Source organism: Megalops cyprinoides, chromosome 14 (assembly GCF_013368585.1).
Source record: "Megalops cyprinoides isolate fMegCyp1 chromosome 14, fMegCyp1.pri, whole genome shotgun sequence".
Classification (NCBI taxonomy): domain Eukaryota; kingdom Metazoa; phylum Chordata; class Actinopteri; order Elopiformes; family Megalopidae; genus Megalops; species Megalops cyprinoides.
This window is the reverse complement of record NC_050596.1, coordinates 25,125,687-25,139,580: the sequence shown is the minus strand read 5'-3', so window position 1 is coordinate 25,139,580 and position 13,894 is coordinate 25,125,687. Positions and strand designations below refer to the sequence as shown.

Sequence of the window (13,894 nt, the reverse complement as noted above, 5' to 3'; positions counted from 1 at the left end):
CATTTCCACAGCACACTGACAAGAAGTTACCTGCGGTTTCTCCCGGGGTCTCGGTCACCAAACCCTCTCACCTCACGCTTGAAGCATCCGCCTCTGAGCGAACCTCCAGAGACACCACGTGACGCGACATCTGCTGGAGGTAGCAACTAAAGAGAAACCAAGCAACACGAGTCACCGAGATAGAGCGGGAGAGGGAGGGGAGAGGGAGAGAGTGTGACAGAAGGGAAGAGGTACACAGCCTTGCATTCTACCGTTCGAGGAGAAGACCAAAGCATCAGCACCAAAACTTCGCGCAGCGTAAAACACGCGTCTGTGCTTCCCAGAAGACCAGGTGGATGCGGGCGCTGTGTTTTTAGTGAATTGCTCGGCTGTCTGTTTCAGAGAAAGAAACTTTCGCTTTTCGCTGAGTCGATTGACAGCTCCCCGTTTCAAGCCGGAGTTAGATTCGGGGTCCACAAACCTGACATGCCCGTTTTCCCTTGAAGGATATGGTCACAACCTCGGTCCCAAAGTGGAGCCACGTGTGTCAAGGATCGGCGCGCTCCTTCAGGGGCTAGGATGCGCGCCGGGTACCTCCCGATTCCTACCCGGTTTCGGGTCTGAATCAGAATCCACTGCCCCGGGGCGCCGAGCCCGGAGAGCCCCCTCCACTCGGACCAGGATGCCGGTGATGAGAGGACTGCTGGCACCGCAGAATACCTTCCTCGACACCATAGCCACCCGCTTCGATGGCACCCGTAAGTATCCCTACCTTGAGGGTAATTTTTAAATTCCCTCTCTACTTTGCTCTGATTCTTTTGTTCCGCCCATAGCACTCCAACCCTCCACTGCTAATGGCAAGTGTTGCTGCTAACAAAGCCCTTTCGTCTACACTGCGCAAAGTGATAACAATGAGCTATCCAGTATTACAGGATGTGCTGGATATGTATTGTGGATGTGTTGGATATATATTATATCTATGTAGTGTTCATGGTTTGGAAATTGTTTTTACGAGAATCAATTATACTACTGTGCTTACTACCTTCATTTACATTAAATCGCACCTATGGAACCATATGGAATATCTTCATCGCTATGTCGTAGAGCTGGTGTTATATGTTGCACCTTCAGTACTAAACATGTGCTGCAAATTTAAAGCCGCATTTAGCAGCGGACTTTTGTGCGACAAAGTTTATTTTGTGTTGCCACCTCGCGCTCAGATTCCTCCAAGGCGCACAGCAGGTGGCTGCACGCGGTGTTGTTGTGACGGACAGGTGGACCTATGAACGCATTACGCACGGTGAAGAGTTCTCTGACCAAACTATCCGCAATTGTTGCTCATTTAACGCATAAAGATATGTGTGCGTGGCTGAAACTATATTTTGGCAAAATATGCAGTGTGTTTTACGGAAAACTAGTAATTTACAATTGATATTAAAGGGGTGTTCAACCTGAGCTATTATTTACACCACCTGTCTATCTAAATATAGGCATGTGTGTTCAGTGCAGTTCTGATAGAGACACAATGCCTGAAAAGATCATATATGTCTATTTACTGTTACTGCAAGTGAACGGCCATTTCCAAAAGTGTACAAGTAACTTACCATGCCACAATGGCACAGTTAATATTTTCTGCATTAGAGAACGAGATGAAAAAGATCTCAGTTTCAGTTGTTACTACCAGGGAGGACAGATTCTCTGTTGCTGGCACTTGATAGTCTGCTCTTGCAGGTGACACATTGGATCTGGTAGAGGCTCACGTGGGCATGTGGCAGAGGCCTACCTGATGCAGGGGTGTCTGGCAGGTCTCTGCCTCAGTCTCCCTCTTCATTCACCATTCAGTAATATTGTGCTTTGTTAAACGCAGGACAGTTGTTTGTCTTCCCGCTCTCTGTAGCATCGCTTTGACAGATTTCTTTTGTGATTCCTCAATGAACAGTAAAACGCAACCAAAAAAAAAGAACTTTTTTTGTTCCATTGACTGAAAAGTTTGAAAAGAGGTGTTTTTTTTTTTTTTTAACAATTCCGTGGGTCGTGTCTGGGGGGAGTGCTGGGGTGCTTGCCTGAGGGCAGCGGATTGTTGGGGGTTCCAGTGCACGCAGGGCCATGGGTGTATGAGTGGAGGGGGGGGGGTGTTGTTTTTGTGCATTACGGCATTTTCTTCTATCTGCAGAGAATTCCAGTCTGTGAGCAGAGTGAGTATCCCCTAAACCATTTATGTGTGACTGATGGATGAAAGCCTTATCTAAGACTGGGGCGCACAGGCGGAGAGAGATCCAATCACATCTCAACGAGCCATCCTCATCCTTTCCTCTGGACCTGATAAGTGGGGCGGGAGAGGTTTCGCATAAACCCCCTCTTGCATTCTTATTGAAGCGAGATTGCTAATAATAAGCAAGACTGTTGCTCTTTTGTAGTGGTATCCGGCTGCACACAGTCTAGAGCATATGCCAATGTTTGGTTTAGATTGGTGATTGTTTTTCTTTCCTTCTGTGGTTTTGTGTTTATCAATAGTGTTATCAATAGTGTTTGTGTGTGTATGCAGTCATTACCTGTATTCATATCTTTCAATATTCAAGACTCACAGAAGCACGTTCAATGCACATAGTGAATGATGGATGAAGGTCTCGCTGTCATTTTTAATGAGACCACTATGTGACCATTTTCCCCTTTGAAGTGTTGTAAGGCTTCTGATCTGTGTGGCCGTTTTAAGGGTAAATCATTTGTTCCATACATTATGAGGCACAATTGAATTTGTATCATTGAAATTTTCAGTACAAGTCATGCAAATTAATGTAAGCTCACATATCACTTTTTTGGACATTCACATCTATCGAGTGCACTGATATTTATGCCCACTTTATTATAATAGTAATGAGCAATCAGGCCTCCTTCTCTTGCGTTATTATCTACCTTTGGATAGCTGCAATCACACCAGGGCTGAATAACTGATTATTAACTAACTCTGAGTCTATTTTTAATCTGTTTATTCATTCTGACACATTCTTTTGTATTTAGCTTCTGAGGGAGCCACGGATAGATCACTAATTCTGAACCAGCTGTACATCCTGCGGAAGGAGCACAGAGTGAAAGCTGGCAATACGCCCCCTTGACTGTGAAAAAGTTGTCTGTTATTTCAGTTGGTTCTACCTCTGAAGGGCTGAGGAACAGTACCTGGTTGTCAGCATGTTAGCTGCTTGTCACATATAATCCATCCCTTTCTCCTCCCTCCGCTCTCTCTGGGTTTTAAGCTCAAATGTGCTTTCTTGGCATAAAGAGCACAGTATTGCCAAAGTAAGTTCATCAAGGATTTGGCATCAATATAAAGGTAATATGAACTAAAGGTTCAGCAGCATTTCTAAACATAACAAAGTACAAGAAACAAATCTGTTCAATTTCATTTGGGAGAAGAGGAGCAGATAGATGTGTGGTAGACTATTAGGTTTGCAGTCTGCTACCAATACTGCCATCATGGCAGTGTGGAAAGAAATTGAATGGGGGTATTGGGTTCATAGGATTTTTATACCTCTCATATTTCTCTGTAGTAGGGGTGCTGGATGTGCGTGTTTCTCCAGTCACCTACAGTTTAATGTGATCACACACGTTCGTTGTTTTTGGAAACATAGGATTTTGGAGTCTCAATTGTGTTACAGCTGGTCTTATTTTTTAGTTTCAGTGTGGCTTTGTCTGGTAAGTATAGAACCGGCTGGCCTAGAAGATCCTTGGCTAGTGATATCTGACTTCTCAAGTGGGTCTTTTATTTGTAGTAGTTCTGGTCCACCTGTTTCAGGAGGAACCACAACTTGGATCTTTTCTTTTGAATGGCTAAATAAAAGGTCAGGATCTGCAGGGCGTAACTGGGGGCATTTCTATGAACATCCAGAATGTTCTCACACAGTACAATATCTAATGAAAGGTTCCAGTTGCATTTTGTCCCATGTCAGTGGACTACATACAGCAAGGTTTGTATTAAAACCCATAAAAATTTTATCCTGATTTTTATCCGTCTTTAGTTTTGCCAAATTGAGATTTTATGGCATAGGAGGTCCCCTGACTCTTTTCCTTTAAGGAATCCCTTCTAGAACATCTGTCCCTCCTCTCCCTTCTTCTCTCTCTCTTCCTGTCCTGCCTGCCGTCTTTACCTCACCCCTCTCTCCCTCAACTCAACTCAGCCTAATTCAGTTCACTTTATTGGCATCATAAACATATGTCTGACTTCCCAAAGCATGTGCGGAGCAAATAAATGGAACAAGTAATTCAGCAATATACAGATATGAGAACTACTGCTAAAGCGTACAATTATGAGAGATAATAAATAATGCAATAATAATAAAAAAGAAATGAAATGGAACAATTTAAGAAGGACATGTCTTTGGGCCTGAAGGTTTTTTAGGTGTGAGTGAGATGCCTCTGTGCTATTCTCTGTCCCTAAGGCTGTAGCAGGCAGCTACATGTCAGATTGCCAGCATACGGCACATCTTTGGCCACTCTCAAAGGATGAGGCTTCTGTGCATGTCCTGTGGGGCTGGAAATTGTGGATAGAGCTGTGATTTATTTTTTTTTTTTTTAGAAGTAAGTTGCTCTTGCTGCCTTGTACATTTGATTTTTGACTGCATTTCTGGCTTCAGTGTGTGCACAGCCTGTCCTCTCCGGGCCACCAGGGCTTGCCCGAGTTGGCTGGTCTCAGTCGCCAGGCAGCACTTACTGTGCTCTCTGTCTGGCACCCCCCCTCTCTCTCCCCTCCCCTCGCTCCCCTTCTACCCCCAACCCCCCCCTCCCCCCGCCTTCTCCTTTCACACAAAAGGCTCCTTCGCTTGTCACATCTGGCACACCACTGATCCGGAATCGGCTATGCATGCTGAAATCAAATCTATACAATTAATCAGGGGTCTGCGAGGTCATTCGCTCAGCATCGCCCCCCCTCCCCATCCCTGCACGCCCCCCCCCCCTCCATCTTTGAAGCCCCAACCCCCAGTGCACACAAAGAGCCCTCGTCTCCATCAGCACTGGCGGGCTAGTGCTTGACTGGGCACACACCCAGAGCATCGCAGCACATGTAGTCAAACTGTGGTGCGCAACACTCACGCAACTCATCAAGGCACCTACCTCATGAAGCACAAGCATTTCATGCGCGCACGATTACAGAAAAATATTTCTTGCGAACGTTCAGAGTAACATTTATCTGGGGCGATTGGCATGTTGCACAGTACGTCGACATGCCTGGTCATTTCGAAGTAGGCGCCTGACTAATTACACACCCCAAGCAATTGAAATGCAGTCATTATAATTAACTCCTGTAGATGTAAAAAAAAAAAAAAAATTTCATCTTGGCCTCAAGGGCTGTCAGAAGACTGGGGAGGGAGCACCAACGCATGAAGCTAAATATAACGCGATTTCATATTGGCACACACCTCTCGATGGTGAAATCAATCTATTACGACAGATGAATAATTTCTCTTCAAAGTCCATTTTAATGGATCCAAGAGCCAAGACTCAAGATTTCTGACATATCCTCCTCATATGATATCCTCTCTATAATGTCCAAACATTAGAGTCTGCCTTGTATGTGCTGAATTGCAGGGTTCATTCATAATTAGAATTATTGAATAGTCTCATGAGGGTTAGAGGTTTACATTCATGGACACTTGGATATCTGGATCTACCTGGCAACTGCTTATTTCTTTCGCAAATCCCACTTCACAGGGGTGTGCATCCAATATCACACCTTCAGCCCAAACCACATATTTGGAAATGTATTTTTTTTTTTTGTACACCGAGGATGTGACGCTTGCAGCATCTCCCCTTAACGCCTTCTGTGCAGTGGATATTTTTCAGCGAATTTTATAATTTGGCCAACTGGAGAATGCGCATCACTCGTATTCACATCTCTTCCATTGTACTGTGGCATCATGGGAAAGGGACTGGTGTGATAATGCTCCAGCAACCCAGTCCTAATGCTGCTGGTCTGCCCTGACATCTGTGGGACAGGGAGAGCTACTTTGTGCTCCTTATATTTGCGCTCAGAGAGGGGAATTGACTCACTCCGTTTTACCAAGACACCATTCCTCTCATCCCTCATTGTCTACACCATCAGCCAGCACAACCCAGGCCTGGCCCTGCTCCAGCAGAGTCCACGTCATCCGGATATTCTCTCCCACACCTTCATGAAAGTCTTTGATGCACTTTAGTCTCTTTGGGCGCTTGGTGTCTTCGCCTCTCCCGAATAAGCAGCCTGCTTCTACTGTGGTGTGGGGAACCCATAAGCAGAAGGTTCTTAGCTGCACTGTGTCTTGTTGCATCAGTTATGCCTTTGGAGAAGTCTCTGGGTTCCTTGGGGTGTCTCTGAACAGCAAGAAAACCCATCTGTTGGGGTCAGAGTTGCCAGTTTAGTTGTTTTGATATAAAAGTCTGTAAATGGGACAAAAAACTCCCCTCGAGCACACAGAATAGCTAACACATTTTCATTTTTATGAAAGAGAAAGTACAAATGTGAGTTGAAAATGAGTGTGCAGAGGGCACTCGTCTGGGAGATTATTTACTTATTTATTTATCTTGCATTAAAAATGAAGCAGATTTATTCATCATTTTCAGGTATACAGACCCTGAGACTGTGTGTGTGTGTGAGGCCCAGATCTATGTGTGTGTTCATGTGTGTTCATGTGTGTGCGTGTGTGTGCGTGCGTGTGTGTGTGTGTGTGTGTGTGTGTGTGTGTGTGTGTGTGTGTGTGTGTATGTGGAGGAGCATCCCTGGGGCTGCACACTGGTTCCAGCCAGAGCACAGCAATAATGGGCAGAGTTGTCTGTTCCCAGGGAAAAAGGGAATGCCCAGATGGGGGCTTTCTGGAGGCAGTTCTGGGTTACTGGATAGGGGGAGATGACAGATGAAGTGAAGTGGCATAGCTTTTAGTGGGGAATGTCATTACATTCCACATCATGACTGAAATTTTGCTTTATAAATCACGTGCTCTCTCTTGTTTTGCTGGCTTATAGTTTAAAGGCTTTTCAAGCCATCCAGACAAATTTGCCCATAGCACTTTGGTGGTGGTTCAGGGGGAAGTAGTCTGGCATGCCCCGAAATGTTTTTATTTTTCCCTTCATTGTTTTGTGTTTACAAAATAGATTATGATATCATTTCAATTATTCCAGCAAAACAAAAGTTTATGGGGTGCAATCAGCGTTCAGCATGTTCTAGTATGTTAATGTTATTGCTCACGGATCTGAATATATTGCTGTGTGAGCACTATAAAAGTTAATATTCAGTGTGAAATCCAACTTCTGTCCAGCTCATTGACTGTCAGATTTTTGCTATTATGTATTTACATTAATAAAGCCTCATGATGTGTAACAGCTTTATTGTGAAGAGTAGGGCAAAGGGAATTCAGAAAGTCTCTGCAGTGGGGTCCAGTATCATCTTTCTCTAGTACAACATTCAGTCAGCATCATTTGCATTTAGAGACACTTTCTTTTTTGTTTTGCCTAGCGACAGTCATGTCATCATTTCATGCAGTGAAAGGCAATGTTCTCACATCACTGTGAAATTATAGCCATATTACCTATGGTTACAATGTCAGACCGACCGCACGAAAATGTCGTTTTAGCTAAGAAGATTCTTGCAAAAATGTGCTTTGAAAGTAGATGAAAAATGTAACGATACAGAAAAATATCAGCAGTTCAGTGTATTCGTCGTGAAAGTGTGAACCTAATATATGCGTCAAATCAAAATGCAAAATCAGGAATCTTTTATAGGTGAGATTTACAGGCGATAAGAAAGGAAAAGAAAAAGAAGGCAAATTCATGCTCCAGGGAATCTGGGTTTTGTTGAAAGGGGTGAGTTTTGGTCACATCTTTCTGATCCGGATTAGATATCATCAGCGTGGCTGATGCTGTATGCCCCTGGCATGGTCAAACCATAAAAAAAACAATGTGTATTACTCAAGCATACAGGCGTCAATGGGTCTGTGATCCTGCTTTATGAGCTCCTGCTCCTTATGTTACCGTAAACGGCTGATTACCATTGTTTCTGGCTCCGTTTCCCCTGACTTTGCTTTTACTGACAAAACACAAGTAAGAATGAGGTCACGATGGGTCCCGATGCTTCGCCCACCTCTTGCCTCACATTAAAGGCTCATAAAAGCCCCGAGAAAGATCACACCAGCAGCGAGCCCAGGTGTCAAAATGTCAAGATGTCTCTTTGCTGATATTTGTCGAGGCTTTTTCTGGGTGCGACTGCTTTTTTTAGAATTGGAGCATTTCTATTTTTTTTTTTGGAAGCAGTTTGGCGGGGGTGGGTGCAGAGGAACACATGAAAGGACGTGGCATTCACCGAGAGGGAGAGAAAATGTGAGACACGGGGGAGATTGTCACCGTGCATAGTGACATGAGGGAGAACAGAGAGAGGGGAGGTAGCTCCTTGCAAATAGCGGGCATCGTAACTGCGGGGGGAAATGTGGATGTTAAATAGGAAAGGAATGGGGAAAATGGCTGGTGAGGGAGAGTGAAGCTCTCACTGAACACCGGCTAAGCAGGATCGGAGACGTGTGACTAATGCAATCAGCTGGCCCTGCATTCACCTCCCATACGCAGGGAGGCAAGAGCCCGGTCTCACTCCAGACGCCAAGGTGAGAGGAAGCCACCTGCCAATCACCGCCCGCGTTCGCGGCGGAAGCCAAGAGCGAGCCCGAAATAGTCTTTAAAGAGACAGCGGAGAGGCGCATATCCCGCAGACGTGTGCGAGACCGCAATGTGACGCCTGGCCTGGCTTACTCACTCGTTCTGGGGCGTTCCGCCAATGTAAAGAAACCATATGTGTGCAAACAGCTGTGTCCTGGCGAGGGAGGGGGGAGGAGCACAGAGGCGTGAAGAGAATGCCCTCGCTGCTCCCAGAATGCACTGGGGGGGAATCGCAGCCTTGGGTGTCTGTGGCGTTGGATTCTGCATCTCCAGCGCCCCCCTGAGGTATAGCGTGTAATATGTTTCTGCGATGGCGAAGTGCCTCATTCCCGAAGGTAGGGCCGTGCGCCATCAATACCCTGTCAGATAGAGGAATGGGCATGCAGAGAGACTGATCGAAGGACCAGCCAGTGAGCGCCTGGGGACACTCTCCCATAAGTGTGACGTATGACCCCCCTCTGAGAGCTGCACCCCCGCTCCGATTCCGTCAGTAACACTCGGCAAAGCATCGCTCCTTAGCCCTCTGTGTGTAGAGGCGCTGTAGCTCTTGAACACACAAATTTTCCCATCGACCGCACGTTAAGTAACGGGGTGATCAATCGCACTTATCTGCCAGTTTCATTTTCTTGCGGCCGCGGATGATTGCGCAGGCGACTGGCAAATCGTTGATAGATCTGGTATTGAGCTCTCTCTCTCTCTCCCCCCCCCCCCGCTTCCCCAGTTCTTTCAGTCTCATTTACTCTCACTCATTCAGACACATACACACACATTGGTTGAAAATTATTGGTAAATAATGTACCTAAATGGGAAGACCTCTGTTTCCAGTCATGGTAGTTACATCTTTGTGGCTCTACATTCAAACAGAACCCATTTAAAGGCACATAAAGGAGAGGCATAACCGTGATGTTGTGGCATTCCATTTCCAGGCAATGGGTTTGCCCCACAAGTCAGAATATTCCAAGCAAGCAATTGATTCTGCTGGATGTGTCTGCTGCTTTATAATGCAGCTGTCTGTTACAACACAGGTGTGTAGCAGGGGCACTCTCACTGTGACTTTTGAGCTGCAGGAACCAGTGTCCCAGGCCTATGTGGCAGCAATACTGCTCCAAACACGTGTAATCGATGAAAATGATCCAGGGGCTGTGCTTTACAAAGGCAGGATCTGCCTCGGAGGACTCAAAGAAATCACAATCAACAAAAACAGGCATCAGGAGGGGAAATACTTTTTGCTGCTAAAAATCAGAGAAGGCGATAACTTAAGGAGGAATGAAGAGCAGGAGATAAGGGGCGAACAAGAATCCACATCAACCCTCCCGAGACCGGGGCTGAGTGAACGAAAATCCGTGCGCTCGGCTAAATGGTAGTGTTCTCACGCAGTGCTGCTTCTGCGAATTGCCTCTAATCTGCCTCTACCAGAACATCAGCACGCGCCTCTTGGAAACGGATGGCATTCGCTTTATTAAATTACGTTTTCCCGCCTCTGTCAGAGCCCAGCGCTCTCTGCGCCTTCCCCGCCGCATGCTCCTGCCCAAGCCCAGGCAGTCAGGGCTTGGACCTTGTGCTTGGAGCCCGGTTTGCCAACGGCCACATACCGCAGCCCCGGAGGCACAGCTGTGTATCTGCTGTGACAATTGAGTGATAAAGCGCCCTATGCTAAAAGACCGCGGCTCCACGCGGCGAGGGATTTGATGCCTCGTCCGTTCAGTCTCAGGCTTAGCCTGTTTTGTCGCAGCGGCAGGGCTATTTCCTCGCAAATGAGCCCCGCGGTATTCTCCCCGTCTGTCTCCCCCACTGCTGCCGCGGTTGAAACGGGACTGAATGCCAGTCATCAGTGTCCTGTAGGAGCTAATCTAGCCCATGCCGAGGAGTCAGAATTCTAAATATGAAGCACCCCTTTGGGCATGTGCCACGGAACCACCCCATTCGGAGTGATTGACAGGGAGAGGCCGCGGGAGAGTTTAAGTGCTCTGACTCTGTAGACGCATCCACTCACACTTTCATTTGGACCTGCTATCCGCTATTATGAACAAGTAAGGCATGCATTATTACCCATCTGATGAAGTATGATATGATACAAAGTATTTTTGACAGATATGGAAGCCGTCTGTAAAAAACTATTAATGTTAAACTGAATTCCATGAATTCAAAATAATGAATATGAACATAGAAAACGTGCCTTTTTTTTAAATAATGACTTCAAACCAAGCTATTGTTCATGGTTAAGTAATACATTTTTACTTCTCTAATGGCCAAATCAGAGTGAACACAGATACAGTGTGAGTGAGTACAGCTGGCATCTACAGCCAGCCAGACAATCCAACTTGTTCCTGTGCACGCTGTCATTTTTCTGTTATCTCTGTGTCACTAAGCTTGTCTTTTCACCTTGTCTGCCTCTAGAATGGAAAATCAATGCATGCTCACCTGAAAACAAACATAACCACAAGCTCTGTGGGTGTGTATGTTTTGCATGAATGTGTGTGTGAATGGGTTTTTGTGAAAGAAAAATGTTGGTTGAGGGTAGAGAGAGAAATGAAGTTGTGTTTTTTTGATAGTTTCAATTATGAATATGTCATGCCTACCCATTAAGTAAAATTCACTCATGAAATCTCCAGCACCCATTGGAACAAATAAATAGGAAGTGGGGCACATGGTTTAGATTGTGTGTGTGCGTGTGTGTGTGTGTGTGTGTGTGTTCACAGCTGGTTTACATCTTACCTGTATAAGGGACTATCCAGTGAAAGCTGACCTCTCTCCTGCACCAGACAGGTTCACTAATGGGGAACAGCTTAAATCAGGCATGAAATATTTAGCGGCACTAATTCAAGGGGAGTTTGGAGTGTCCCTGGCAAGCGTGTGTCTTCCCTGCTTGCATTTGCATTCATTAATATTAACAACTGCTCCGGCTTGTCTTTTTAAGGATGCCGGATAAATAACAGTGTCTAGCGTCTCGCTGAAGAATAATGTTACTACATCTTAGCCAGATGATCCGTCCTCTGGAAGCCTGCGTACTGTCTTCCTGGCATGCACAGAGCCAGATCTGTCTGGGGAAAGTCTTCCTCGTGTGTGTGTGTAACTGGACAACCCTGGCACTCATGCACGTACTGGATACAGGTGGTCTGAAATTACACCGCCCTTAATTCATAATTAGAGACAAAATGAAGATTATTGAGTTTCAGCTGATCAAATTCAGTTCCTGGTATATGAAAAGGGATTGGGACTGTAATTAACAGTCTATATGTATCTTTGTCCATTTTTTGAGCAGCCTTTGCTTCCTTTTTGCCATAAACGGTACAGATCTAGCTACAGAAACCTGTCATAGAGTGTTAGCTGTGTTCCTGGAATCGGAGCGCTACAGATTTCAATATTAATTTGAGCTGCAGTGGTTCCCAGAGAAGTGGTTGTGTGATGGCGGACGGAGAGAAGGAAGGGGGGGGGGAGCGTGCGAGAGAGAGAGAGAAGAGCCAGAGAAGGGAAAGGGTGGGTGGATTTGGTGCTGAACTGAGAGAATCCAAGTGGGGCATATTATGGTGGAATGACTGGCCAGTGGGGATCTCTAAGATGGAGGAGCAGGGAAGGGGTACTGAGATGTATACTGGACCCTAGTCTCAGGTGGGGGATACTTTTGCTTCTAAGTGAATAAGTGAACACCTCAATGTTCCTGTACTTGTTTGTGAATGGAATCGTGACTGACAGGAGGCGCAGTAATTAAGAGCCGGGACTCCTGGGGAAAGTGTGAAGGAGGGAGATAAGGAGAGATGTTATTAGTCTCTGCCATGTCCACAGTGGGCCCCTGATGTGTTTGTACATTGTGTTGTACATTGAACCCTCTCTGCGGACCAGTTCCCACCTGTCACAGCTGGCTGAAGAGGCCCTCTATGTGTGATGTGGAATCAGACAGGACAGCAGCAGTTTAGCGACAGTCAGCACCTGTGTGGAGCTGCCGTGCTACTTCTCCCTGTCTCCTTCAATTCATCTCTCTCTCTCTGTTTCCCTCTGACGGTCTCCCCTCCTTCTTTCTCTCGTAATATCTGTCATGTTTTCTCTCTATCTCTATCTTTCTCTCAATCTCTACATCTTTGTTTCTCACTTTCACTCTTTCCTCCACGCTGCTCCATCTCCTACTCCGGCTACCACTCTGTATCTCACATTCTCTTCTCCTCCTCCTTTTTCTCCCGTTTCCATTCTCTGGCTTTCCCTCTCCCTCCGTCTGTCTCTCTCACTCACTGTCTGTTTGGACGTTTTACCTCCCCCCCCCCCCCCCCCCCCCCCCCCCCTAGCTGCAGCCATTTTTCAGCCATATCTCAAGACTACTGAAGATTGTGTTCACATTATGCTTTGAGGAATCCACTGCAGTGTTTCTGCAGCAAGTTTGAAATGGCAGTCAGAGGAGATTGAGGGAACTCCTAGAGAGGGGGTGTCCGACTCATTGCTCATGCCTGGCCCCTACTGCTGTGCTCGAGTGTTGCTACCCGCTCAGCTGTGTGCACAGGTGCAACATAATCCAAGGTAGGATTGAAGATACATGCTTGCTTGATCAGTTGAAAATAAAAAAGCCTTTATTTATTCCTTAGCAAGCTCAGAGTGAGCGTCTGCAGCCTCCCTGTCACCAGGACCTGAGGCTGGTGAAATTCTGCCAAGGATTCATCACAGCAGAAATTAGCACGGCTTCCCATCTCTCAGGCCCTGCATGACACAGTGATGGAGGCAGACAGTAAAATGTTTCAGGGCTTCTTGCTGAGGAATCTTTCTCCCAGGCTGAGATGCAAGCGGAGCGTTTATTTTGAACAAAAAAAAGCAGAGCCCGGTGCATCTCTGCCGCTTGCTGAGGCGTTTGTTGGATCTGAGTCTGATACGGGAATGGATAAGCTCTGTTTCTGTCTTACGTCACAGGACTTCAAAGCCATTTGTGCCACTGCAGCTTTTACCTGGAGCAGGAAGTGTCATCCGCAAGGCCTCATTGGTGCACAATACAGGAGCTCAAATGGAGTTTTAATTTTACTATACATATTACACTCAGTTTTTGACACAGAAACAGATGAGAGCAACATAGTTGTGGAGTTTATTCATGCTGCCCACTATGTGGATTAGCATGACAAAAAAGGGTGTTGAAACCAGCCTGGAGCCTATAATATATGAGCCAGGGTGGATCTCATTCTCCAGTGGACAAAAAAGGGGTTTTAGGGTTTGACTCATTGAATCGGAAGATCTGAAAAGAGAAGAGAAAACTGGCTTAGTGTTTTTCAGC

The 13,894-nt window shown here is 46.1% G+C and overlaps 1 protein-coding gene across 1 annotated transcript in view; it reads left to right on the top strand.

The window, feature by feature from the left end:
• The window catches only part of kcnh3 (potassium voltage-gated channel, subfamily H (eag-related), member 3), a 91,614-nt gene that overhangs the window by 1,084 nt on the left and 76,636 nt on the right, over positions 1 to 13,894 (top strand). The window contains exon 2 of the mRNA XM_036544741.1: positions 486 to 737. Coding sequence (XP_036400634.1) covers positions 662 to 737 — 76 coding nt within the window. The 5' untranslated portion in view covers positions 486 to 661. The remainder of the gene's footprint in view (positions 1 to 485; positions 738 to 13,894) is intronic.